Source organism: Cyprinodon tularosa, unplaced genomic scaffold (assembly GCF_016077235.1).
Source record: "Cyprinodon tularosa strain WSP-4 unplaced genomic scaffold, ASM1607723v1 ctg378, whole genome shotgun sequence".
NCBI lineage: Eukaryota > Metazoa > Chordata > Actinopteri > Cyprinodontiformes > Cyprinodontidae > Cyprinodon > Cyprinodon tularosa.
Window position 1 is genome coordinate 460611 of NW_024039094.1, and position 27727 is coordinate 488337.

General features: G+C 38.8%; 2 protein-coding genes across 3 annotated transcripts in view; both read right to left on the reverse strand.

Annotated features, from left to right (window-relative positions):
• The window catches only part of LOC119791023 (WD repeat-containing protein 70), a 53193-nt gene extending 52123 nt beyond the window's left edge, over positions 1 to 1070 (reverse strand). The window contains exons 1-3 of the mRNA XM_038296838.1: positions 979 to 1070; positions 470 to 523; positions 282 to 365 (exon numbers count right to left, since the gene is read on the reverse strand). Coding sequence (XP_038152766.1) covers positions 282 to 365; positions 470 to 523; positions 979 to 988 — 148 coding nt within the window. The 5' untranslated portion in view covers positions 989 to 1070. The remainder of the gene's footprint in view (positions 1 to 281; positions 366 to 469; positions 524 to 978) is intronic.
• A 731-nt stretch (positions 1071 to 1801) lies between these two features.
• On the reverse strand, positions 1802 to 25738 carry cplane1 (ciliogenesis and planar polarity effector 1). 2 transcript variants are annotated; one of them, XM_038296825.1, is made up of 50 exons: positions 25593 to 25738; positions 25224 to 25332; positions 25003 to 25138; positions 24807 to 24926; positions 24195 to 24427; positions 23976 to 24079; positions 23732 to 23888; positions 23523 to 23626; positions 23190 to 23372; positions 22492 to 22741; positions 22195 to 22395; positions 21311 to 22065; positions 21007 to 21197; positions 20334 to 20414; positions 20080 to 20244; positions 17742 to 17906; positions 16911 to 17142; positions 16692 to 16825; positions 16390 to 16607; positions 14934 to 15098; positions 14540 to 14687; positions 14368 to 14465; positions 14145 to 14294; positions 13946 to 14054; positions 13438 to 13744; positions 12299 to 13360; positions 11663 to 11781; positions 11503 to 11588; positions 11349 to 11407; positions 10491 to 10734; positions 10091 to 10402; positions 9375 to 10010; positions 9108 to 9283; positions 8936 to 9020; positions 8763 to 8832; positions 7862 to 8002; positions 7588 to 7656; positions 7386 to 7462; positions 6981 to 7203; positions 5457 to 5719; positions 5267 to 5357; positions 4977 to 5165; positions 4695 to 4737; positions 4488 to 4613; positions 4238 to 4418; positions 4074 to 4129; positions 3824 to 3997; positions 2916 to 3049; positions 2386 to 2618; positions 1802 to 2190 (listed from the first exon to the last, which is right to left on the reverse strand). In XM_038296825.1, exons 2-50 carry the CDS (start codon positions 25302 to 25304, stop codon positions 2035 to 2037), a joined length of 9492 nt encoding a protein of 3163 aa, XP_038152753.1. In that variant the 5' UTR covers positions 25305 to 25332; positions 25593 to 25738; the 3' UTR covers positions 1802 to 2034. The 2 variants fall into 2 exon arrangements, with proteins under 2 accessions (XP_038152753.1, XP_038152752.1); XM_038296824.1 differs by having other exon boundaries at positions 5457 to 5722.
• Positions 25739 to 27727: the final 1989 nt, after the last annotated feature.

Genomic DNA, 27727 nt, shown 5'->3' on the forward strand with positions numbered 1-27727 from the left:
TGTAAAAAGGAGTGCTAATACAGGTCAATCAGCCCTGCACCGACCACACACTTCAATCCAGCACTACAATGGTAATAACTTGTGCAATATATATATATATATATATATATATATATATATATATATATATATATATGGACGCACTGTATATACCCCCATGCACCTTTTCCCCCTTATGGCACCTTCTTCTTCTTCTTTTTGACTATTGAGCCAATGTGAGGAGTACATTTCTACACTGTGCGATCAATAAAGTCAATCAATCAGTCATTGAGTATACACACCCAGGATTCGCTGACTCCTTTCAATAGCTGTTCTCCTGGTCTGCTCAAAAATGGCTTCAAGATCAAATGTGCGAGCCTTCTTACCTAAAAAATAAAATAAAATAAAAACACACATTAGATGCACGTCCAACATCAACGAAAGGTCTGTGGTAAAATAAATATAATCAAGCCTTTAAAGCTGTGCATACCAAACCCAGAGAACCCCATGACAGATCCAATGTCTCCATCACTAGGTAGTTTGTCTGCTCAAAGAGAAAACAATACAGTACAATTTATAACAAATATTCCATTTTTAAGCATGGTGAACAGCTATTTGATGTCGCTTTCATATATGGTGAATAGATGCCTAAGAACAAAGATGCAAACAAGGGCTTTTATAATAGCATTTCAAATAGAAGAGAATCTAATAAAAAACGTGTTTTTTATGTTCAACTTTCAATTCCATTTTTATTTTTTTATTTCATTTTATTGGTTATTTATTTTCCATTTTGAAAAAAATGTAGATTGATAAGTAAAAAGAACTTCGAGCTAAATTGTGAAGCTAGCAAAACATTAGCAAGCATTTACAGGTGCTATCAAATTAAACCCGCAAAGAAACCTACAGGTATCCTACACTTTAAAAAGCACTAATGTAGTTAAGTAGTTAAAATGAATGTGATATTGATAAAATAGACATTAAAACCGGCAAAGTGTTTACCTTCATCCATGTTTTCAAACACGCCTGTTTACCTCTGACCTGCGGAAGTGCTTCCTCTTCTTCCTTAGTGATGTTGTGCACAGCGCCCCTGCCGTCTCGGGGAAGTACTGCAGCAGAGCAGCATTTGGTTCGCCAAACGACAAGCTTTTTTCAGGGTGAAATGTCTCTGGATATCTCAGGTTTTTGTGTATTTTGGATTTACACCGTTTGTTTTAGATCAACTGTAGTAAAACTAAAGAAATTTTTTATGTGCAACTTACAGAATACAATTTGTGTACTTGTACTCAAGAATTTGAAGAGGTTTTTTCTTTTGCCATTGTGACAGAATAGAAAAAAATTTCAGTAAAAAAAAAAAAAACACAATTACAATGCACAAATAGTTTGTCAACAATAGTTCTAAACCTTTTGAAGCAAAACTGAGAATGTAAGAGGTCTTTGATGTGCATCTTGTAGAACAGAATTTGTGTATTTGTACTTAAAATTTGCACGGGTGTAAAAAAAAAAAATTTACATGTGATTTTTTTTTTTTATTCTCCAAATACAAGACTTGGATTGTAACTCTCTCTCTACAACTTCGAATTCACACTTACAATGCACAAATAGTTTTGAAACAAAATAACCTTTATAATATACCAGAAATGAGGCCCAAGAAAGCTGAGTGCCCGACAAACATGGATCCAATACAGATATTTGTGAACTCATCTAACGTAATACATTTTCTTTGAATGTTTTTAAAGTGTTTAAATGTAAACATATTAGTAAACTATATATAGTAAATAAAATTTAGATTTGAGTCTGAAACAATGAAAGTCTGAAACAACAATTTATAATAAAGGGTTTTAATTAAACCACAGCTTAAAAAACAGTCAATAAGACATAGTAATAGAAATATAAAGATAACTCATAAAGACATTAAAAACAAAAATGTTTAAAAAGTTTCCATATCTAACTTCAGACAATAAAGAACATATTCTTAAATCTACAATTTATAATTCTGATTATAGGCAGCTATGGTACTATTTGATCAAGATTACTGTACAGTAGTTGTTTCTCCTATTAGTCTTCTTCTGTAGCCACAATCCTTTCAATAGCAGCCCAGTCTATTCTGCTCAGACTACTGCCTGCGCTGTCAGAGAGATCATCCAGCCAGTCGAATTCTGAAACTCCACCTGGCACAGCACCATCCTGCCCATCTAAAATCCTGTCTAAAACCTGAAGAAGAAAAAAAAAGAACACAAAAGGTGGTGGTAAAGATCAGATCGTTTGTTATGATTCAGAAAACTACATTAGCTGCATGTGAGCAAAGAAAAAAATCCTAATCGAGAAATTAGGGTGATCTGAAAAGGACATTTCTGCTCTTTTTTCTCTACAGGGGAAAGACTGGAACACAGGCTTTTTGACTCTTACCAAGGAAGAGTCTTCCCCAGTCTTAGGCTCCTTTACTTGTCTTAGTTCCCTCTGGTTCCCTCTTCGTAAAGCAGCTCCACAGGAAACCGTGTCGTTGGATCCAGTTCTTGTTTGGAATCCAACACGCTGGCCCTGACTCTGGTTAGATTCATGAAACTTGGATTGGTTCTTGGTGTTGCTTAGCATTCCACGCCTTGTTATCTGAGACAGTCGATCCCCCGGCAAAAATGTTACTAAAACAAAGAAATTCATAGTATAAGTAAACATAAAGTAATTTTTTGGAATAGGGTTTTGAACAATTCTGTCCCACATTTCAGCAGATAAGTAAAGTTCAAGGCTTTTGGTAATTCAACCATCCTACAGGACAATTATTTTCTTATTATTAATGGTCCACTATCAGCAGCAGACATCTAACCTATAGCAGCACATTCAAGCCAATATATAGAAGTCTTTAGTTTTCCTGTTTATCCCTGAAACGATGCCCCAACGCAGCACCGGATGTATTGAAGTACAGCATGTGATAACTATACCTGGTCGATGAAGTCCCAGTCTTCTGCTGCGATCTTCTGAAGGTCTCCCTTCTGCAGAATAATGTGGGGGTGGAGGGGAAACTCCTGACTGAGACTTAAGACTTCTTTTATCATTAGCTGCTATGGTCAGAGGCCTGCAGGAGAGAAATGTCACACAGATTAAACAAGGTCGACACTTGTCTTGCACTCTAGCAAAAACTTTCTGTCTTCTTCCAAACATGTAAACATGCAGGACATCTGAAGTATTGGTGTCACTCATGATCAATCCCTGTCATATGTTCTGTTTACAACAAGGTAATAGTTGCAAAATGATGTCCACCATGTTACAGCTTTCTTGATTCTCTGGACCTTTTAGGTCAGCTACATACATGTCATACTGAATATGTATAAATGAAATTAAATGAGAACAAAAAACAAATCTAGTTTTCTAACCATGAAATGTCTTAAGAGTTTTTTTCACTGTGTAACACAATTAAGCATCACTATCAACACTTTTTCTTATTTTTTAAATATCTTTTAAAAGTTTTATTTATATGTTTTATCTATAACTTTTTCACTTTAGGCAAGAAAGGGGACTATTCTGGCTAAATAAAGGTTTTCATAGAAGACAGAAATAATCTAGAGAGGATCCCTTAGAGGACTTCATAGGTGGTTATAAACTTAGAAAACTCCAAGCAAACTTGAAGACCACAGTGAAATCTCTAATAATATGTTTAATTGAAGAGTTGATTTTAAATCCCACAGGTAATATTACACTCTTTTGCCTTTACCAGGTTTAACAGGATTTATCTTTCGAAATGAACTTAACGGATAAGTTGTGGTTCTTTTCTTTAGCTGATAAGCAATTACTTACCCCAATTACTGTTTACAACATAATATACGTATTTCATTTTAGTACCACAGGATACCTCGAAGCGTTAAAAGGAGAGGGGGCTGGAGGTGAAATCAACCAGGTGCTGGAGAGAACTGGAGGCCCAAAACCCTGGGTGGAAGTGGATGCAGTTACAGAAGAACTGAGGATATCTTTGGCCAAAGAGCAAGCCTCCTGTGTTCTCTGGTAGGATTGCTTCAGAAGCATGGACCTAATAAATAAAGTGGACAGAACAGTTTATAAATGCATGCATGTTCTAATCGATCCAAAAGTACACAGGTACCTACTTTTCTTTTTCATCTTTGTTTCTCCCACTGCTCGATTGTTTTCTGCTTGCTGATAGCTGCAGAATTTTAAGGTGCAGTAATAAATATTTTTTACAAAAAAGATAAATTGAAAAAAAAAAAACTGGAATATCACATCTCGGAGTAAAAAGGCAAGCATATCTCACCCCTGCTGAAGAGGCAGAGAACGGTTTGTGCTCCCTCTCCCTCAGGCTCTGTCTGTGTTTCTGATAAGCTGCCAGTCTATCCCTTTGTTTTTGTCTCATCCAAATCCTCAGGTCCTTCTTTTCCTCCTCAGTACGTGTACTGTTTTGGGATGTCCAGCCATGTTGCTGTTGGTCCTGCCTCCTAAAGGTCACATTTTCCGTCAGATGGTGTATATCCCCAATTAAAAAAGCACACATTTGTACTCTGTACCTGCTTGGGCCTGCAGTCTGAGTGGGTTCCCAGTCAGAGGGAGATAAGTAGCCTTCCTTCACCAACTCGTCTAAGATTTCCATAGTGTCGGATAACTCAGTCTGACCCAGATTCATTTCTGTCCATCTGCACAATAACAAGAGTGAAACATTGTAAGTTAGAGGAAGTTTTACATTTTAACAAGACTTCAGGTCTGGTTAAACTTACTCGTGAGACACGTCGTAGCTTTCACTGTAGTGCTCTTTTTTCCCTTTGGGTGAAAGATTTGAGAAAATTTTAGCTTTTTTAAAATAAATTTCTACAAGGAAATACAATTAGATGAAATGCACTAAAGTCGCACTGTATTTAAAGAGCTAACAGATATCATCCTTTCAGATTGGGAGAAAAAAACAATCTGCATTTTCCCCAAATCCAGCTAATGGAATTGATGGTGTTGCATAAACTTGTGATTAAAGACAACAAAAATGTCTGAATTAGTTGCATTTGAACCTGGAGCGATGTGAGCAGAGGAAGGACCCCGACTTGGAGAGAAAGATTTGGTTGAATCATAAGGTGATGACTTTGTTGCAGGACTGCAGGAGACTTTATGAAACATGGATTCCTCTTCCTGTTCTTCCCTAATTTCGTCACATTCCTTCAAAGCAGGTAAGAGGTCTGGATCTGTCCTTGACGTCCATGCTTTTGGAGATAACAAACATGGTTTTAAAATTAAGACAAAATGAAATAAATACGAAATGGTGCTATAATTTTCATAACAGATAAAACAGTTCTGGTCTGACCTTTGATTGGAGCAGAAAGTCTGACACTTCTTTTAAATCCCTTTGCATCAGACTCACTTTCTGAGGACAGCTTTTCTATTTTGTTTACCAGCTACACAAAAACAAAATAGATAATTTAACTGGTGGTAGACAGATTTATAAAAGGATATCTAAATATTTTAAGCAACTCCCAGCAAACATCCCCACTTACCATTCTTGAATGTGAAAAGTCCATCTCAAGACGATCTGCGATGTTCTGCAAAGCAGCCAGCTGAGAGTCAAGCTCTGACAGACGTGAAGAGAAGCAAACTGCAGGAGGTGAGGAAGGGGCTCTGTCAGAGACACGCGTCTGGTCCTTTATGGCTCGACAGGTTTTGGATTCACCCGAATCTACCGATGCGCCGCCATTTAAAGGGATTCTCTCTGCAGGTCTACTGGAGCCAGAATGACTGAATGAAGGAGGAGCCTCAGGGACTTCTATGGGATCAGATCGTTGTGAGAAAAGCAGATAAGCAATAAGGACAATACTGGAGAAAAAAAAAGTTCACACTCTGTTATAAATTTCATCATGTAACAACTACAAACTATAAAGTATTTTACTATGATTTTTTGTGATAGATTAACAAAGATTTATAAAATGAAAAACATGATTTCTAAATAAAAATTTAAAAAGTCCACCTTTATTTTCATTCAGGCCTTCAAAACAATGCTTTGCAAAAAAAACATTTCAGTGGATTCCTGCTACAAATACTCTGAGATACATCCCTAGCAGCTTCGCTTTGCATAGACTATAATCCAGTGACCATTAATGCATGCAAACTACGTCCTGTTCAGTTAGATCGGATGAAGAGCATCTGGGAAAACCACAGATTCTTAAAGCAGGACTTTAAGCACTTGGCATTGCCTTAAAGTCAGTAGTTTATTCAAACAAACCTGCCTTGCCTTTAAGTGTTCTATTTCAGCACATCAAACTGCTTCCATCTAGACCTTTCCTCTGGCTGTATGTTTAGGATCAATGTCTGACTGGAGTGTAAACCTCCATCAACCCAAGTGTTCTGTGCCTAAAAGAAAATTTCCTGATTTAGCTCCACCTGTTTGCCCATTAATTCTGAGCAGCTTATCTCTCCATACCAAGAAACCTTTCCCTGCAGTATACTGCTGCCACTTTCATGTTTCATATGGATTATATATTAAGGGTTGGGTCAATGGTTAGTTTTTTTTGTAAAGCATAAAGTTGAAGTACAGTCCTATATGACCCCAGTACCATCATCACCTTTATGTTTCTTGAATGGCTTGTGGCAAACTCTGATGAAACGTCTAATGGCATTCTTTCTTCCACTCTTCCATAAAAGCCATGCACGTTAAATGGGCAAGTAATCCCTGTCTTGTTAGCTCATTGCTCCACCTGACCTATGGATCTCTGCAGATGGTCATGAGGTACTAGAGCCACATCTCTGATTGATGTTTGGCATGTTCTTTAGAGTTAATTATGATCCTTGTTCAATTTTTGTTCTCAGAAGTTTTGAATCAACACAAAAACTTAATTTAGAGCTAACAGAGTAAGGGACGCTGAATGCAAATATACAGAATCCTTTTCACATTTCAATCACTTTTGAAAATCATGTAAAATAAAATAAAATCCCAGTAAATAACACAGTTTGTGGTTGCAAGGTGAAAAATGTTCAAGGATATAAGTATTGTTGCAAGGCTCTATAAAAAAAAAATAGTGAAAAACCTGTGGTAGATCTGGGTTTCAACAGATCGTTTGGAACTGAGGTTGAGGGTTGTGACCCATTTAGAGCAGCAGAGCTAAAGACAGAGGTGGCAAGAACATGAAGCTGGGCAGAAGTTGGTGAAGAAACATCCCGTGGTTGTAAGCTGGAGGATGGCAACACAGCTTCATGCTGCCTCACATCTTCCAGATCGAAGACGCTTAGAAACTGGCGGCCAGCAGGATCCTGACATGAAAAAGCAAGAAAAAAAGGGGAAAACCAGGGAAATAACACATGTTTTTTTTGTCAGAACTCAATCAACAAACAATAAACAACTTGATTTTATGGCAATTTAAGCACATTTAGTTTTTAGACTCATGACTTAGTTCGGCTGAAAACTTTTCTGCTTCATTTGAGGGGACTCCTACCTTCAACATCTCTGGTTCATGCTGGTTCTCCACTGTGCCTCGAACAGGGTCTTCTGGGAAATTCTCTAGACTTTGCACTAAGTTAAGAAAAAGAAAAAAAACTCACTTAAGCTGTGTTTAAAAAATATCAATTGAAATTTCATCCACAAAAAAAATAAATAAAAAAAATAAATAAAAACAATATAATCTGAGGTCAGCTTACTTTTTGGGCTGCTAGTTTTTACTGAGGCCTGGACAGAAACAGATCTGTTCTCAACTGTAGGAGTAAGAGCTGAAAGAAAATCAAGGTTTCATTAGATATTGTGAAATTTTAGGACAAAACATTCTTGCATTTACAATTAATTTAACCAACATATATTAAACAAAACTGAACCCAGATAAACTTTTGATGTTTCTGAATGATTAATCAACTAAAATAAGGTAAACAACAGTTTCATATCAACTAAACTGCAAAAGTAAGCCCAGCCCTGAGTCACCTGGCTCTGTGTTAGTGAAAGCATCGTGACACTCCGGGGGATGTTTGCTTGTTGAAGCGAAGGCATGGAGCTCGGCTGAAGTGGAGAAGACTTTTTCCAGTAATCTATTATCGGTCAGCAAATCACTGGAGGATCCTGCAACTGAAGGTCCAGAACATAAATTAGACTTAATACAGAAAACAATGAAGTATGGTTTTATTATAAAAATGAATCTGTTTCAATATCATTTAAGTTAGTAAAATATTAATACCTTTTTTTTTTTTTTTATATTTAACTAGATATGGAAAGGAGGGGAACCTACACTCTTTTTGTGGCCAAAGTTCCATAATTTTCTAAGCCTAGATTTATGGACTTTTAGTATAAACTGAAAAGTCACCCAAGAATTTAAGGCAAGCATTTTCACATCAGCCAGGCTGTAAATAGTGAAAAGTTGAATGACGAGAGTGAATACAAGGATGAAAGGACAGACGAATGGAAAGAAGAATAGAAGGCTGGGATAAAAGCAAGAATAGAAAGATAGATAAATTCAGATGGTGCAATGTTTAGTGCACAAACGATGTTGGCTTAACCAGAGTAACGTTGTGTTTGTGCACTTTTGTTTTTAAAACATTGCGGGGCCCATTTTCAGGGAAAAAAGTACGTTGTAGGGACAGACTGCTCCTTGTGGGGCCAGATGCATCGACCCCATACAGGGAATAGTTGTTTTAGGGTCAGGCTCCTGTTTATGAGCATCTTGTGAATTGAGTTTAGGTTGGGATTAGGGTTAGGTATAAACCCCTAATGGTTAGGGTTAGGATAAGGGTCACAGTTAGGCTGCAGAAATTAATGGAAGTCAATGGAAAGGCCCCAAACAAAGATAGTGAGACAAGTTTGGCTGTGTGTGTGGGTGTGTTGTTATCACCTGTCATGTCCTGTGCAGGTTTGATCTCTTCAGTAATTGCAGCTTCTTTACTTTCAGGTACGTGAGCTGCCTAAATTCAGATTGAGTCGAATATAATCGAGGTAAATTACCACAAATAGTTATAAAATCTGCTGAAAAAAAACTACTTTATGATTATAATTGACCCGTTTTACCTCTTTTGCCGGGATTATGGACTCATTTAGACAAAATGACACTTCTGTTTTCCTTCCCTTTGTCTTATCTTCTCTCCTCTTTTGCCTGTAAAGGGAAAAAACTTAGTAAAATAAGTATAACCAACCAAGTATAAAACATGACCAACAATCATGGAAGCTAATATTTGGTTACCTTTTACTGGAACTCAAGCTTAGGGAGCTAGTTAGCTTTCTAATGCCTTCATAGGATTCAGCTTGTCTAGGTAACTGCAGTGGAGCCACTTTAGTATCTTGCTGCAAGGTTTCTGCACTTGTCAACTCCTCCATAAGATGACTCATTGAGTTTGAATGAATTCCCTGGGGTTCCATCTGTAATCAACAGATAAGTAGAAAATAATTAGAATTAATACGTTTCCTTTGATAACTCTTAAAGCCTTGAAGAAACATCAGGCCTGCTTACCACTTTGGGTCCAGGATCAATGTGTAAAAGCCTAATTAAAGGTGCTTCTGTCATTCCAGCAGAAATAACAACAGGTCTTGGTGCAACTGCTGTAGTTAATTTGGGGAAGCGAATGCTGCTACGAGGAACATCCTGTAACTGCAGCAGGCGAAGGCCATGCAGCGATGTAGATATAGGAGTCTGAAAAGCAGGAGGGAGTAGAGGGAAAGTTTGACCGACGGACGCTCCCAGCGGCCATATGGGCGATGGAGAGTTCCTGTGAGGTGGATCATGTGAAGGGTTAAAGGTCAGATGCTGTCCATCTGTGTTTTTCCAAGTTGATTGATGATAGAGTGTAACTTTGGGCTGGTGGGACTCAGGAGTCTGCGTGTGCTGTGCAGCAAAGCGTGGGACAGCCTGCTGGGACGTAGCAGAATGATGGAGTTTAAGTAGCTTCAGACCCAACATCTGCACAGCAGAGCCTGTCTGTCCACTGCCTTTAGAGCCAGTCTGTGCACTGCCTTTAGGGGGCAGGTGTGGATTAGTGTCACTGCCATGAGTAGTGGCCAAGAGCCCATGTGAAGAAGGGATCAGTCTCCTTTTTTCACTTTCCTGAATTTCTGGTGACGCTGCTTGGACAGAGAGCGGCTGCATCACCTGAAAAATAAAACAAATAGCCTGTAAATGCATTATTTAATCAGATAAAAATGTAATCTTTTTAATAAAGTTACACCTACACAGTGATTCAGATTGTCTCCTGTTTTTTGCATGACAGGCTGGGCTGCAAAATGACATGACTCCATCTGATTCACCTGGGGGTCAGAGGATTCTGACTTTGGCAAACACGCATGTGTTCGAGGCACGGCAGAGGTAGCGTTTTGAACTGGAAAAATGTTTTCCTCCCGAATAACTTGAGTAACAGAAGATGAAGGCACATTAGGCTGCGAGGAGTTCATGCCAGGGATGACAGAAGAGGAGCTCCTCTGAGCCAGCTGCAGGCTAGAGAACGTAGCTCCTAAAACCTCATTCAAACTCATGTAGTTGATGTGCTGCAAAACAGGACAGCTGCCTTCAATATAGAGCATTTATTTCAATTCTTCAAACACACAGCTTGCCCTTTGTTCCAAGAGACGTTACCTGAACCAGTCTGAGTAGGTCTTCACCCAGACGCTGTCTCATTGGGGGAGTTATCAAAGGCGGAGCAGGAGTTGTACAATCAGGAGGGGGCGCACCAGCTGTGGAGATCTGTGGTTGGAGAGATGGTTGATCAGTAGAAGGGTTGGGGAGGGGGGCGGGACCTGAATCAGGAGATTCAGCATGAGGAGGAGGTTCACGGTGTAAATCTGGAAGAGCAGGAGGTTCTGGCTTAACAGGAGGATAACTGTGGAAAAAATTAGACAACAAAAAGGATAATTCAGTTACAGCCATTTGAAATAAATAAATAATATATATTGCCTGTAAACAGCAAATGAATGAGAAGGGTCAAAGATTTATTTTTCAGTTTGATCTTTAAAAAGGTTAAAAGATCCATGATGCTGATATTATAGCAAGTAAGATGTTCTAAAACATTTTTATCCCCAAATTACAAACTCAAGAGTCTAGATTAATAACTTTAGCATTATGGGAGTGTTGGCCTAGTGGTTAGAGCAGCGCATTTGTGCTCCCAGAAGGTTGCAAGTACCCCGTTCGATCCCCATAGTCTGTACTCTGGGTCCCTGAGCAAAACACTTAACCCAACACTGCTCCCGGGGCACCGCACAGTGGCAGCCCACTGCTCCCCAATGGGATGGGTTAAATGCAAAGGTGAATTTCTCCTGTGTGCGATCAATAGTGTTCAATTATTATAATTATTATTATCATACTACATTTCCATAGTCAGTTTCTTACACCTTACTAGAAAAATGTCCAAACCAATATACACCATTTTCAGACTCTGCTGCACTACATATAACAGCAGTAACTTTAACTACTAAAAGATTATCATTTGAAACTTACTGGGATTGGGAACTGGATAAACGTTTTTCAGCGTAGTCAAGGTCTTCAAGCTTTAAGCTCTGCAAAGTGAAATGAATCAATGAATGAATTAATGAATGAATTCCAGAATGGAGCAGAGTGAATATTCAATATTATATGCAATAATAGTAGAAACCGTTTCAGGCGTGCAGACATCTTTGGAGGTAGCCTCACTGGAATCAGAAGGTATCACAGCAACGCTCTTACTGTCCCAGCTTCTGTCTGCAAATATCAGAAATGTTAATTAATCTTTGAATGAATGTAACCATAAGATTATTCATACTGTTTAAGCAAACCTTTTTCAGGCATAAAATCCAAGTCAGTGAAACTGGGCTGTGGGGAACCTGGAGGTCTGAGCTGAACCTGATCCACTGGAGGAGGAGACGTCAGCTCCTCGCGTTCATCCATGACAGAACTAATAATGAAAAACAACAACATAAAGAGTAAATCTATCAAAAGCTCTTTACACAGTAAAATTAAGAGGCATTATTTTCCCAAATATAGAATAAAGAAAATAAATAAAAAATAACATAGATTTTGTACAAGTTGATAAAAAGCGAAGAAAACAATAAGTAATTATGACACATTTCTAACTTTATTGATCTTTTGTCTTATGATAAAAGAAAAAACTTTGCTTTGCTCTTTTAAGGTACTTTATATTATGAAATTCTATAGTTTTATTATATACCAGACACTGAAAAATAGGGAGAAATTAGATAAAACAGACAATTAGTCATTGATGTTATTGTACAGAAAGGCAGTCATATGGAGATAAAATGATCAGTAATGCTAATAGGGTTCTGATATCCAGAATATTTTCCAGCTTATGTCTTTAAGGCCAGATTTGGTGGAAGCATCCGTGTTCTGGATAATCTGCATCTAAATAGACCTGCTGTCTTACCAGGGCTGGTTTGGGAACCTCCTGTACTTACGGAGAGGTTTCTTCTTGTTGCACTTTAAGATCAGGACCAGTGATGGGAGTGTTGGCAGATCCAGGGTAGCCAGTATCGATGCTGCTTTCTCTCTCAGTCTTTCTTTCCACATCCGAATGCAGCATAGGGAGAACAGTCCATTGCATTTCAGGGACGTGGCAGTAGGAAGTGTACTGCTCAGTTTGGGGTGAAGTCGTATACCTGTGCTCCAGCAAACCTAAAGAGGTAAGGATAGCAGGTGCTGTTGCTTTCACACGAATCACAACTCCCTCATCCGGTTTGCCTGAAGAGTCATTCTTCTTTTTATTGTGATGTCCTAAGAGGATCCTTCTATCAGCCCAGCGTACCATCCACTCCAGCAGCCTGCCCAGCTCTGGAAACCGGGCCTCTAACTCAGGATCCAGGCCCTGCTGTAAGTCAGTGACAGTTTCCACCGATGATAAAAAGCCAGGTTTAAGGCTCTCTGCGGGGTGTTCTACAGTAGAGGAAAGATTTGCTTTCTTTACTCTTGCTGATGAGATATCGCTCTGTTGCCTGAGGCCAAACAAACCTCTATGTTTCTCAGTTCTCTGCCCGAGATGAAGGCTGACAGGTATGCTGTCCCTGGAAATGGGATCTTCACTCCAAACTGAAGAAGTCTGTGCTTCGGTTATCGGGTTTTGTTTATGTTTATAACAACAGCCCGCTCTAAAAACAGACGAGGGCTTCCCTGAGTGCTTTGTCTCTAGGAGGTGCCCACCTCTTTGACGACGATGCACAGTAGAGACTACATCGAAAGTTAATGAATGCAGCTCCTTCTCCCTTAGCTGATAGCTGAAGCCTTTCAACAAAGGTAGCTCATCTCCACAGTCCATAGCATCCGTAGTATCCTTCTCTAGCACATAGCTAAGGAAGAGCTCCAAGAAATTTAGGTACTCATCATCTTCCAGCTCAAACTCCCAGGAGCCGACCACTGGTAGAGAAAGCTGCTCCTTGTCTCTCGCTGTAATGTTGGGGTTCCCTTTAAGGTCACTTTCCAAATCAGGTTCGATCTTCTTGTCATCTTTATTTGATTTCTTTTTCCTAAAAAAAATGAATAGATAAATCAGGACACAAACAAATAATAATAGCAGTTTATCTTTCTTGTTCACTTCTCTTACCTGCTCTTGTGCCGTTCAGGGGAGATGGCCTCAGGTGTGTTCGCTGCAGTGTCTGCATCGCTGCACACTGGCTGGAACCCACCATCGGTTAAGCTGCTGGTGCTCACAGTAGTAGCCAAGGACAGCTGCCCCAAAGTGGCCATGTCATTTCTCCCCCCCCTTTCCTCCTCTTCATCTGCTTTCGTCCACAGATGGAGCACAGGCATGGCCAAATGCCTCTGCAATCGCCCAAAATGTTTCCTCCTGTGTCTCTTTCTGTCTTGAACAAAAATCATTTTCAACTTGTTCCCATCTTCCCCTCCTTCTTCTGTAAAACATAAAAATTGGGAATCATACTGTTATAATTCCATGCTAAAAGGAATGCAATTTTATGAATTTTCATGTTTTCATTTGCTTTTTTTAGTAGATCTAGTTTTGGAATGACAAGGTTACTTTTTATGAGCATTGTCTGGTTAAATCTGTATAATATTTAAAATTTGCCAACACTCAAAAATGAAAGCATACGTACCAAGGTTGCACTGGCCCAGCCTCTGCAGCAGCAAGTTATATTTCTCTCTTAAAGACACTCTGACAGAATCTTCCTCCTGGGGGAAGACTCGAACCAGCGTCTCCGCCACCTACAAGGCCGAGGAGCCAAGAATGAAAATTCCTCAAACTCAAAATCAGCTCCTTTCACCAAACCATGTACCAGCTTTAAAATGCATTACCAATGGCACAGGGGGAAGTTCAGACAGTAGACTGAGGAGTATGTCCTGAAGGACCTCCTCACCACCGAGGAAGTGGATGAAAGGCAGAAGACGACAAGCCCATAGAAGAGCATTAACATTGGCTGAATTCACCTGGGAATCCTCTGGGATCTAAGAGCGAAAACTTCCATTAGCGGGAAGGAAAATCTAACCAGGATAAACCATACGCAAGGTTATAAAATACCGCTTCTTGTCTGGCAGCCTGATACTTCCTGCATAGAAGGGAGAGCTGATCCCTGACATGGAGCATCCAGCATAAAGCACAAAGCTCTCTGAAACAAACTGACAGAAAAAAGAAAATTAAGATGACATCAAGTGGTTCCCATCCTATTCACACCTCACAGTTGGCATATTACTGATGGTTTGGATGGTGTCAGGGTCCAGGTGGTCGTCTTTATTAGGGTCCCGTCTAAAGTATCCAGAACGGCTGATCAACTTTAATAGTCCCTCAGGGAAAGTATTTTCCTCCTCAGCAGCTGATGGATAGGAATACTTCTTTTTAATCTGCAGAAATGTTCAGATATTTGAAAAATTTAGTTAAACAAACACGTTAAAAAAAAAGTTTACTTATACATTATGGTAATACTTTTGGTAATATTTGTTAAGATTTGTCCTAAATGTATGAGTTTTTATTTATTTATTATAAATTACCTTTATCTATCTTAAATAAATATATCACACAAATCATTTGATGAACCTTAATTATGTTAAATAATGTATTTTATGAATTAAATGTAATACTACGCAGACCTTGTGAAGGATGTGTCTGGCACGCCGCAGACGACTGATGTACCACTGTGCAGCAGGACGGCAACAATGAGCAGATCTCAGAAGAAGGAGCAATCTTTGGAGAACTCCGGAGACTTTGTGACGACAAACAACTTCAGCAAATTCTTCAGGGCCGCAACTTTGGTCCTAAGAATTAAAAAAAACTTATCTGAGGTTTTTACATTCCTTCAAAAGGTCTTATAGCCAACCCTGTTAAAATGTTTCACTTTTTTTTTCAGAATCTATTTTAAAGGGATATTATTCTATATACTAATGAAAAGAGGGAAAACCGCAACAATGTTGAACGTCTTAATCTCTGATTCATACGCGATTAAATCTCACTATAAGTACAGTTGTTTTGTGTTGTTGCCTGAACACAAGTGAGCAAATATTTTCATGAAGACTAATGAGCACCAGAGACAGGTCCAAGATAAAGTTAAAAAGACGTTTCCATCATAGAACGTCTTATAAAGGCTCTATTAGTATAGAGGATGAATACCAAGATTTAATTTTTTTTTTTTTTTATCTAGTTTTGACTTCTGATTCTCAGTTCTATTTTAGTTTCAATTATTTTTTTTTGTATTTGTTAGCCAGGTAACAAAAAAAATTTTTTGTAAAATACTTAGTTCAGTTTGGTTTATATTGGTTTTAGTTACGGTTGTAGTAATTTATTTGCAACAGACATACCAGGGACAAGACAAAAAAAAAAAATAAATGTGATTAAAATCCCTGATGAGGACAGATTGCTGCAGCAACAAAAATGACCTGACTGCCATACCTGCATCCACTGGTTTAATGCAGTACAGCAACAGCAACTGACTTAGACAAACTTTATTGACATTTTGTACACACTGTGTGCACAAAATGACAATAAATTTTGTCTCAGTCAGTTGCTGTTGCGGAATACTAGACCTCATATTAATGCATTACGATAAAGACACAAACGAAATCTAAGCACATTCTCTCAAAATTCAGCTAGTTTTAATGAATTCGTAGTTTTATTACAGTTTTAGTTAGCTTTTAGTTTTTTTTGCAAGGTTTGTTTTTTTTTCTATTTGCAGTTAGGGAAAATGTTTTTAAAAATATGTAAAATGTAAATCCCTTTATTGTCCCATAATCAGAAAATTTACTCTGAATTTAACCCATCTCAATGGGAGCAGTGGGCTGCCATTGTGTGGTGCCCAGGGGAGCAGTGTTGGGTTAAGGGTCTTGCTCAGAGACCCAGAGTGCAGGCTGTGGGGATTGAACCGAGTACTTGCAACCTTCTCAGAGCACAAGCGCACTGCTCTAACCACTAGGCAACACTCCCCATAATCCATTATTTTAATTCCAATTTTCATGATTGCATCATTAGTTTAGTCAACGACAATAACCTTGATGAATACCTGAGGCACTTGAAATGTACTGAAAGTAAAAGTAGATCGCTTCAGAACCATACCTGTGTGTTTAGAGAAGGCTGTGGGCAATACAGAGGAGGCGCAGGCAGGTACACTTCAGCGGGTACCAGTGTGGGCAGGAACGAGCACATGTCTTTGGCTTTGTCCAACAACGTTGACAAAGGAAACGACATGACATTCACTCCTGCCATGGCTGAAGCTTTCAGGATTTCATGCACAGAAGCCTGTAACAACTCCCAATCTTCTCCTTCCGAAGGATCTGAGAAAGTGAGGAAAAAATACTGATGTAAGCTATAAACTTTTAGCCAGATGGAGATTTTCATCTTATGAGTTACTCACTGACCTGTAAAGCATTCGTTCCCATTTTTAAAAGTCTTCTCTGAATCTGTTTTACTGCCAAGAAGACTCTTCAGCTCAGCCTGAAAAATGCTTTCTGGCTGTAACTCTGATGGTAGGAGGAAATCTCTCCTTCTAATCCTATCATGATGAGAAAGACAGGAAGTATTTAGACAGAACTGACAGATTCAGATGTAGAGTTGCTTGTTTGGAGATTTAAACTTACTGAGTAAAGTCAAAATGCCTTGAACAGTAACTGGTGTAGGCAAGGCTTAGAGTCACTGCAGTTTTCCAGTCGCCCAGATGAGATGCCAACCACACAGCCTCAGGAATGAGACCCCCCAACAGCAGCAAGTCCTGGGCATAGTCCACTGTCCACACCTCTGACAGGTGTTGCTGTCGAACTGCCTTGGCCACTTCTTCTTGGGACAAAGGCACCAAACGGCCGATATTTGAGGCTGAAAGAGAATCTCTGTGTCACAACCAAAACTTTCATGAAGAAATCATCTACTAAGCAACTAAGAAACTTTAAAGCTACAGTGTGTAACTTTTAGCGACATCTAGCGGTCAGACTGCAGACTGCAGCAACATGAACATCTCCCCCCCACCGCTTCTCCCCCCCAACAGTACGGCGAGCGTTACAGGACAAAATGTCTTCCACGACGTCGGCATCACCTACCTTCTCAAGTGATGAGGTTTGTTTACATAGATAATTTTACAGATAGCATTTCATTAGTCTGTGTAGGGTATAGATTTCATGTAGACTTAATATAATAAATATAGCCGTTATTTTTTCTACATCGTTGTGACGTTTTGGCGATCTCGCATTCATTAGTTTGTTGGCTCTGCGCTGCCGTAGCGCAAAGATGTCTGCTTCCATGGCTGCGAGACCCGCTCCTATGTAATTATAAATAACGAATTCTAAGGCAACGCAAATATTAAGGTTAAGAGGCTGAGCTCGTAGATGATTATAAAATAACATAGTTATGTATAATATATTACATTTCTGACTGTATATCCCTGTAATTATTACACACTGTAGCTTTAAGAAACACACCGTGAGGTAGGTGCAGAGGAGGCAGGATGGACACATTGTGAGCAGGCAGAATGAAGAGAGGCTGGTTGGTGAAGTAAGAGGCCATGAATCTTCCGAGGGCCTGAACTACAGCAAGGGCGGCATCACTGGGAAGATCCATGGGCAGCCATGGGTAAGGAAGATGATCTGTTAAAATACAAGAAAGAAAAAAAAAAAGTAACTTAGACTTTTTGGTGCACAGTAGTCTGAGTATAACCAGCAAAGCTAACTCCAGTCCACAGAGCATACACATAACTAAAAACCTGCTTTGTATAGAATCCAAAAGGAAGTAGCTTCTCAAAAGCTACTTATCATGATCAAACTATTTTTTTTCCCCAGCGTTTTTTATTGTCAATACACTCACAAGTACAGAGCACCAAAATTAATTCGCTGCATTTGACCCATGGGGAGCAATGGGCTGCCATTGTGTGGCATCCAGGGAGCAGTGTGGGGTTAAGGGTATAGGTTAAGTGGCAATCCGTGGGAGTGGGACTTGAACTCAGAACCTCAGGATTCCAAGCACAATGCCCTAATCACTTGGTCGCCACTACCCTATCATAAGGACCCCTTTCTTAATTATATCAAAAACTAACATGATGATGCAGGACCAGCAGGTTCTGTAATAGTTTGTTTCCCTGCTACCATAAGACTGTTGAACTGTTGAAAATTCTAATCAAGTCACGTATAGAGACTTGGCATCACACTGTAAAACCTGTACTTACACTACATTGTGAATCTACAAAATAGAACTCAATTCAGTGCTTCTGCATTTTGCACCATATCTATTTATTTATTTTTGCACTGCTCTGAACTTTCCACATCAATGCCTTTTACACATGTCTCTCCTACACTGTTTACATTTTGATCACTGATGCACTTTATAAATGGAAATGTTCATTTCACTGCTAAGCTGCTGCTCATTTGCTGTTGGAAAACTGCATGTATCAAAATTTCTTTTTTTAAACACAGAGGGCCGGATTTATCAAGATCCAATTTTGCGTGCAGTAATTTGCGCTCGCAAAGTGGAATTTTGCGCGAGGGGCTGAACCATGGTTTGCGGGTGATTTAACAAGAGCGATTGCGTAACTGGTGGCAGGCGCAAAACTGTTGGAGACGCCCTATTTAAATGATGGTTTTGCGCGTTTTGTGGTTTGCGGCAAAGTAGTTTGTAGTTTGTGCAAACTAGTGCATTAAGAAATTTTAATCTTACAGTGACACCACCCCCTCCAAAAAAAGAAATATATATATATATATATATATATATATATATATATATATATATATATATATATATATATATATATATATATATATATATATATATATATATATATATATATATATATATATAAACTTTGGCAACCTTTATTCCCTAAGGTGGTATGTGGCTGAATTTCTACTTCACCGCAGTAAGAAAAAAATACACAAACAAAAATAAAACAGGTGTTTTTTATCGGCCTGTAGAAAAATGCACATACCAAATGGCTCACAAGAAGTGACTGTGGATAAGATGACTGCATTGGCATGTTGCTCCACAGGCGCAGGGTGTCGGGGTTCTCCGGTAGGGCGTCAGGGCGACATGGCATTTAGAACGTCGGACAGCACTTCTGAAAAACGAGATTGGGAGATCCCAGATGCAAAAAAGTGCAATGTTGCAAGGAGTTTCGTGATATCTGGTATTGCGTGGGTCCTCCTTGTGCCTGGCTCCAAATCCATTCGGAGTTCCCCCAACAGCTCCAAAATGGCAATGCTGGATAAACGATATGTTTTGATGATCGTTTCCTCGTTCATTCCAAAAATATTCACACGGAGTGAAAAAATGCGTTCTCTGCGTCTCCTTGCTTCATTTCGATTTCTCCTTCTTGCGACAATAACCGCTGCCATGTGTGCGCAATTACGCATACAGACCATTTGCACCTTCTTTTGAAACGTGTTAAATATAGAGTCAGATACCGTTAGCAAAATTGCTTTCAGGTTTGATAAATCACTTTGCGAGTGCTAAATTAATATATTTACATGTTATCCTCCCACAAGACGCACTTTTGCGTGTAAACGCCCTATATTGAATATTCATTGCAGAAAAAGTACTAAATGGATAAGAGACGCTATTTAGCACGTTTTAAAGACCAAATCCTTTTAGCACGCTGTTGATAGATCAGTTTGTACATTTTTTTGCGTGCGCAGTGAAATAGCTCACGTTTTAATACACGCAAACCTTTGATAAATCCGGCCCAGAGCGTATACAAATTTTGCCTAATTCTAAGTCTTGTCGAAAAGAAGCTGATTTTATCAGCTAATCCAATAACCAACCAGGGCTGACCTGAATTGCAAGTCAAACTTTCAGTCTGGTTTCCAGCTCTGAGCAGAAGTAGTTGAGCCATGTGGTCCCCCAACTCCTGGCCTTCTCTCAGGTGATACTGGGATAACAGACTATATAGGAGCGCCAGACAAAGCCGCGTCTCCTGGAACACACTGCGCTTCCCACCTGAGTGAGAGACAGGTGACAGTCACTTTGATCTTAGGATAACTTTAGAGAAAATGTTTAAAGCAAAAAACTGAAGCTGTAGCGCTTACCTTTGTTTGCCTCCTCACAGATTTGTAATCGTAACATCTGTGTACTTTGTGCGTACAAACCGCAAAGGAAAAGGTCCTCGCCTACAAGAAAAAAAGGGTCTTTTAAGGCTTAACAACAATATTTAAATCCAAAACATAAGTCTTGTATTTTGCCCTAATGCTAATCTAGATATGTTTTGTATATTTTACAAACATTCTAAGGAGCCTTGAAAAAGTATTCATACCTTTTAACTTGCACATGCTTTTTTCATGTTACAAGAACAAATTTCAATATATTTTATTGGTATCTTTCCATTTTCTAGCCTCAACCTGGAAGAAAGCCTGTAAGAGGCTTTCAGAACTCTTCTGACAGAAGATCAAAAATAAAGACAGAGTCATAGCGCCAATGCTATGACTTAAAAAAGAAAATACCATATTCATGTTATACTTTGAAAGATTTGAAAATTTATGCTTACTGGCAGCTTTTATCCTGTTTGACTGAGCTTGAGCTGTTTTTGCTGGTGTACGAGGAAAGGCTAAGTAAAATTATTTAAAAACATTTTATTTTCCTTCCACTTCACCTTTCTGCACTACTATAAGCATGTTAACTGGCTATATCCCAAAAAAATTAACTTAAATAGTGCAAAGGTCATAAACTCAATTAAAATCAAACTTAAATCTTCTTTGGTCAGACCTTGGTAATCCAGCAGCAAACGCCCCTCTTCCAGGTTTTCTCCTGTTGCCTGCAGAGCTGTCTGGATCTGGGATGTGATGGCAGACAGTTTTTGCTCCTCTTCCTCCATGCCGTCGCAGCCTTTAAGCTTCTTCAGTTCCTCTGCATACCGCTGAGTAACATCATAAATTAGCTGCCAGACTCCAAGCAATCTGTCCATAAAGAAAATGGAAGCGCAGCTGTCAGGTTTAGAAGCACATATAAAACGGACATAATCTATTAGTTGGTTTTCTAGAACTAGCTCAACATCATAAGCTGTGCATACCTGCTTGAAGGTTGCCGAGGAACAGGTATCGGCTGATGTTTAAAAGCAGGTGTGTCTTTATTCACAGCCTGCAGCAGGGGTACATGGTAAACATCTGAAGACCAAAGATATGGCTGGGAAGAGGAAAACTCCTCAGGAGACCAATATGTTTTCTGCTCTAAGCTGTAAGTGCAGTCAAGAGAATCGGAGACTAAGTGCATGATTTGAATTATCCTGGATAAACTTTGAGATGATAAAAGGTAGTTCTCAGTCAGGTGGCCTTCAGGCTGAGGGGTGAACAGAAGACTCACTATCCTTTCAGTAAACCCCACCATTAGCCCCAAGCAGTGCTGTCCATCTGAGGAAAGGCTGTCCCAGGACAGGAAAGACAGGAGAGCTTTAATGAGGTGGAGCAAGCGTGTAGAAACCGGGGTATCCCTTGCTCGTATGGGGGCCAGGTGGAGTAAAGCTGCAAACCAAACCACACAGTAAAGCGTACGCTTCAGAAGATGAACTCTGTGTTCAACTTCATCCCCCAATGACATGGCAAAAGCCCAAGCCGTGAGCAGCTTCCTCTGAATCTTCCCCATCTCAGAATAAAGAGGGTTCTTCTTTTCTGTTTGTCTCTTCTTGCTGTTTGTATCAACAACAGATTCACTGTAAGTGTCCATTGCATGGAGAGTGTCAAACATTGAGGCAAACTCTAAACGGCCTCCTTCCTGCACACGAGAACCAACAGGAAGTCCTTCCAAATCAGAGTCCTCTTCAAAGAAAGTCTAGAAAACAACACAAACAGCTAATTAATACAGCTAATTAAATAATCCATATCAACACAGAACCTTCTCCCATTACTCCCACATAGATTCAAAAATGAAAATGGTGATGTCAAGCTTTATTTGTAAGACCTGCATGCTTTCAAGGAGCTCCTTGGTACCACCCAGTGTCTGCTGGTCCTGCAGGAACAGCGGCAGCCTGGTTTGATCTGTCGCCGCTAAAATGGTGGAGTCTGACACTTTAAGCCGACATGTGACAGACGGACTGAGCTCCTCAAGGCTGCTGTCTGAATTAAAGCAAGACATAGACTCCAGCCAAGCCTTCACATGAACCTACAAACAGAAAGAAAAAAAAAGTTAAAGCTAGCAAAATTTAAGGATATTTTAAAAAAATATTCCACCTCTTAAAGACAATCTGCTGCGAGTCACCTGGGATTTTTCTAATTTGCTGCTTGCTTTTTCCAGATCCTTGCCAGCTTCTTTTAGAAGAGCATTCAGGAAGAGTGCTGCTGAAAGTCTGCCCTGCACCTTCATAACTGTGGCCATGTAGCCGTCAGACACAATGAGATATAGCAGTCGGGGGTGCCAGGTGACAGAAAACCGCTGCCTCATTAGATCACGTAGAGACAAGCTGGAGCTGGAAAGAGAGGCCTCTCCATTCTCTCCAGAGAGTGGTGGTCTATAGGGAAAAACAAAGCCATCATACACTATGCATAGGATCATAATTCATCCATGCTTTATTTGGTATTGAATGGTATGTATGAGATAAAAAAAAAATTACTATAGCAATATCAAACATGTTTTTCTTTTTTATTTAGCAAATTATTCATTTGTTGGATATGTGTATCTCTTCAAATTTAAGTCATTATGTGGGGGAAAAAAAGGATTGCAAAAATCAGTAACCTTATGTATTTATTCTACATTTAAAAACAGATTTGCAGACCCTACCTTCATATTAAAAGCTCTGTATAATTTGATTTCAACTGCACAAACAGTAAACATTATGGTCTCAAAGAACTATGCTAAAGTTTTTTTCTTTAATGATTTGAAAATTATTATTGCATTTAAATACATTTTAAAAGAAGTAGAATAATTTAACAACAAAAATGCTAAAATTTTAAGTCCACCTGTAGGTGACCAGCGGATGGAGGGGCAGGAAGTGCGCAGGACCAAAATCAACATTGCAACCAGAACTTGTCAGGGTGAGAAGCCCACCAAGGCGAGCCAGCATCAGGAGGGAGCCCCTCTTTAAGACACAGGCAAGGAAAAGGCCTCCTGCTGACCAGCTGATGCTACTCACCCAGTAGGACCTGAAAGGTTTAGGAAAAACACAAACACTCCATAAACTTACTTAGACAATGAAAAATAATGGTCTTGGTCTGATGGATTGTGACAAAATTGTGGTTTCAAGTACTTACATTTTTAATAAAAATCTCTACGACATAATTGTGCATACAGACCTAACATATTTTGATGGGATATCCATTTTCTTGCTTCCACATCCTCCCAGGTCGCTTGATATTGAAACAAAGTTCTGCATGCTCACAAAAAGGACCTGTGTGTCCTGCATTCACAAACAGAGAATGCATGTTTTTTGGAGCTTTTAATTTTAATGCAAATGAGAAACAACCCTTAAGTTAAAAATTAATTAGAAAGTCCTGATTCTAACCTTTGGCTTCCTCTGGTTCAGTACAATGGCTAACAGGCGTCCATCAGGAGAAAAGGCTGGAACTAAGGCTCCTCTGGACTTTACTGGCTGGCAGGGTGGGTACAGATGAGACATGGGGTATGTTTTGGAAGCCCACTGTATGGTGTAACCAACAGAACTACAAAGAAAAAGGTGTACATCTAATCAAAACAGAAACAAAAACTTGGAAAGGGTCCGTGCCGTTGTAATAAAAGAGTTTACTTACCCCATCCTCACACTGCCTTGGCTCCACTGAATTTTTAGAATGGTGACAACAAGCTGCTTCCCAGAGATGAAAATAAATGCTGATAAGCAAATGTCCATCATAACCTGACAGAAAGTTAACAAAACAGATTATGTAAGGCTAGTTAAAAATAAGAGTGGGCATCAAAGCTGTATCATAGGCTGAAATAAGATATAAAGATATTTAATACATAACGCGGACCTCTGTTTTTAAAAAGATGGTCTGCTGGGATGCTTCTTTATCTTTTGAAGAAGGCAAAATCGTCTCTTTAAGTGGCAATAAATTAGTCCACTGCCCTTTAACAGGGCCATCCCGCAGGCCTGGAAAATCCTTCCTCTCTGTGCACTCCCACAGGAACACCTGCCCAGTTATCGTAGTCAGGAGCACTCTCGTCCCATCGCATGAAACCTGTAGGCACAACTTTAGAAAATTTCCTGTAAAACAAAATCAAAAGCAGCTTAAATTGTATTACCGAGAAGATTGGTATAATATATAGATGCCTAAAAAACAAACAAACATATAAATTACTAAAACACCAACCTAAAATATGGTGCTGATAATTTACTTAAGACAGACGTTACAAAAACATTGCTTAGGTAAATAATCTATCTGCTGAATTTAACCACAGGTAGAAGGAAAACACAACAAATTTCTCAATCTTTTTTAAAAATGGAAATATATAAGGAATGGGACGTATTCATTTCCCCCAAATGCCTACAAATGAGACCAACATATCATTCAATTTTAGACAATGAAGATCAAACAATTGTTTTCAGAAATGTTACATTTTTCTGGCTAAAATGCAGAACAAACCTTGAGCAGAGTTGATCATCTGAATCACTTCAGGCACTGCTGTTGCAGTCTTCAGTAAATCTTTATCCCTGTTCCACAAAAATAACTCTCCAGACACCAAAACTCCACACAGCCACATCCCTGGAAAAATAGAAATCAACACTCAAGAATAATCCGAATTAGACAGATTAGTGTGTGTTTAATAGATTACGCCTACCATTGTGAGATGGAGTCATTTTCACCACACTGCTAAGTAGAGGATGGAGTTTAGGGATCTTTTTCTTGGTGCGACCAGACACCATGTTGATCTCACTGATCCGTTTGTCATCCAACAGAAAAACAGACTCCTTTTCCTGAGGAGTAAAGTCACAGGCCTGGGTATTAAATCAGATTAAATTATTATTATTATTATTTTCTCTCAACAGAAATCATCATCACCTGCCCCAGCCAGCAGAATCGCGGCCATGGTTTCTTCCGTTTGATGCTAGATGACACAACAACCTCCAGCTTCAGCTCCATCTTTTAACATCTCTTCCTTCTGATTATACTATTAAAAAAATGAAGAATTGAAACCCAAGAATAGTAAACCAACATTGAAAAATCGACCGAAAACAAAGCATAAAAGTGTTAAATGTGTTCCTAAATGGGTAATAGATTTAAAGTTTGCGTCGTTGAAAAGGAAAATCCAAATATAACAGAAAAAAACATTCACCGTTAGCTACCTAGCCTGATATGTTAGTGCTCTGTGTTGGCTAATTTTTTACTACCAAACACCCTGACATTTTTAACTAAAGCGGTTTTACTCACCGGTTATACTAATGAGACGATGGTTAGTGTTTTAACGTTGCGGTTTTATTACATTATATAACGAAGATATTTCAGAAATGTTTCGAAAATCCCTCCGCTTCAAAAGCAGGATTGCTTCCCATGATCCTCTAGAAGGAAGCTAATATCCGTTACCGTGGAAACCTAACCGGATGTAGCCCAGTCCTTGTGAAAAAAAAACAACCGGAGGAGGCGGGGGAACCAAAAGATAAGTTCCGCTTCATTCATTCACGAAGGTTTCCCAATCTCCACACCCATTATCAGTTGGTGGCGGTAATGCTCACCTAATATTTTTGCCAACCGCCATAAAAATTTTCAACAAGAAGAAAAAAGAATGTTAGACCACATCGTATGGATTGAACATAAAATCAACTGTTTGTTGTCTTCAGAGAAGATATAAACCAATCCATTGGCGATTCTAGAGCCAGTGGATTGCAGAAAAACAAAACAATAAACAGGGCAATAGTTTATCATTTAAAATAAATCAACTGAGCCGCAGAACTAGGAGCTACTTGTGGCTCAAATTGAGTGAGCTTTAATTTTTTATGTCATTCAAATAAAATTGTATGTTTTTCCAAATGAAAGCTTGAATTTTTGGCTGAAAATTTTTAATTTTTACTTTATGTAAATAAAAAAAAAATCCCTTACAGAGGGTTACTGTAGTGATATGCTGCTGAATAAATATCTATTAAAATATATGATAAAGCTTTTCTTTGGAATATTATATCAATGTACATTCATAATTGATGCAATATAACACATGTATTTGACTTCTTTTAAATGATCAGTTTTAATCAAATCTGAATTAGAACTTAAGAAAAGCAGATACATTCAGCTACAACAAATCATTTTTATTGGTTTAAAATAACATTTAGAAGATGAAAAGTCTCTTAATATGACTGACGCTATTACCATCACTTGTAAACCATAATTAAAACAGAACTGTAAAGAAAACCATTAAATGGAACCTATCATTCACTATGTCTGCTCCATCATTAGAATTTTATTTGATCAATTATTACTATGTCTTCATTACCTGGGTAGTAAAAGGCCGCTGCCTAGGACACCCTATGGTTAAATCCATATGTTCTCTATAAATATCAAAACCTAAAGAGACTCCAAGATGCAGAGCAATAATTTGATGTCAGCTTCAATCAGAGACACTTGTTTTCTAAAACTCTCAGTTAGATGGTTGAAAAAAGCTACTGTTAAGAAAAGTGTGTTTGGGATCTTTTTACCAGTATATTGCTATATATTACATATATTATTATACATGTTTTACGTCTATATAAGTTATTGTATTCTGGTGGATAATGTACCAAAACATATTGCTAAAATCAAAATTAAATCCCAATATAAAAGTTTTAGCTTTAACTGTAATGTATATGATTATAACAGTCAAAAGCATTTGCTTTTTCAGAAATTGTTTAAGCACAATTTTTTTTCCTCTTTGCAGTTATACAAATGCCTATTCAGGGGTCACCACAGCAAGTCGGTACAACTTGCACTCAAATTTTGAAAATGTTTCATGAATGCTTCATGATGCAACTGGAGTTTATTCTTTTGCCTGCAGAGGGAAGCCTTCTACCATTAAAACTATTTTCAAGCGGAAGAAAAGGCCAATTTAGAACAGATACTCCATTAGAAACCTTTGTGTATTTTTGGCCTTTGCTTATTGCTAACTTCTTTGAGTGAGGTCATTTTTTTAAATAAATGTATTGCTCTATTTGCCATTCATGTGTGAGATATGACTATATTCAAATCTGTGTCATTCAGAACAGAGTACTCACTCATTCTTCCACTGTGAGAATTCAATGCGTATCGCCAGCAAGTATGGAAAAAAGTCCACAACAGAAGAAAAAAAAAAGTGCAGTTCTTGAAAATGGCAAACCCAAAATGGCAAGGAATAAAGATAATATTCCCTAGAGCATCTAGGATGTAGTAGTCTTTAACTGAAGAAGTTCTCCAGTTCCACAATATGGGATAAGAGACCCTGTGAAATAGTGATGTTATTTTTTACTAAAGTCCCTCTGACCCCCAACATCCAGGGGGCATCCCAGGACAGAGCTGCCATGCTTCAAGTTATGTGGATATTTAAGCAATATGGTCTATCGTTG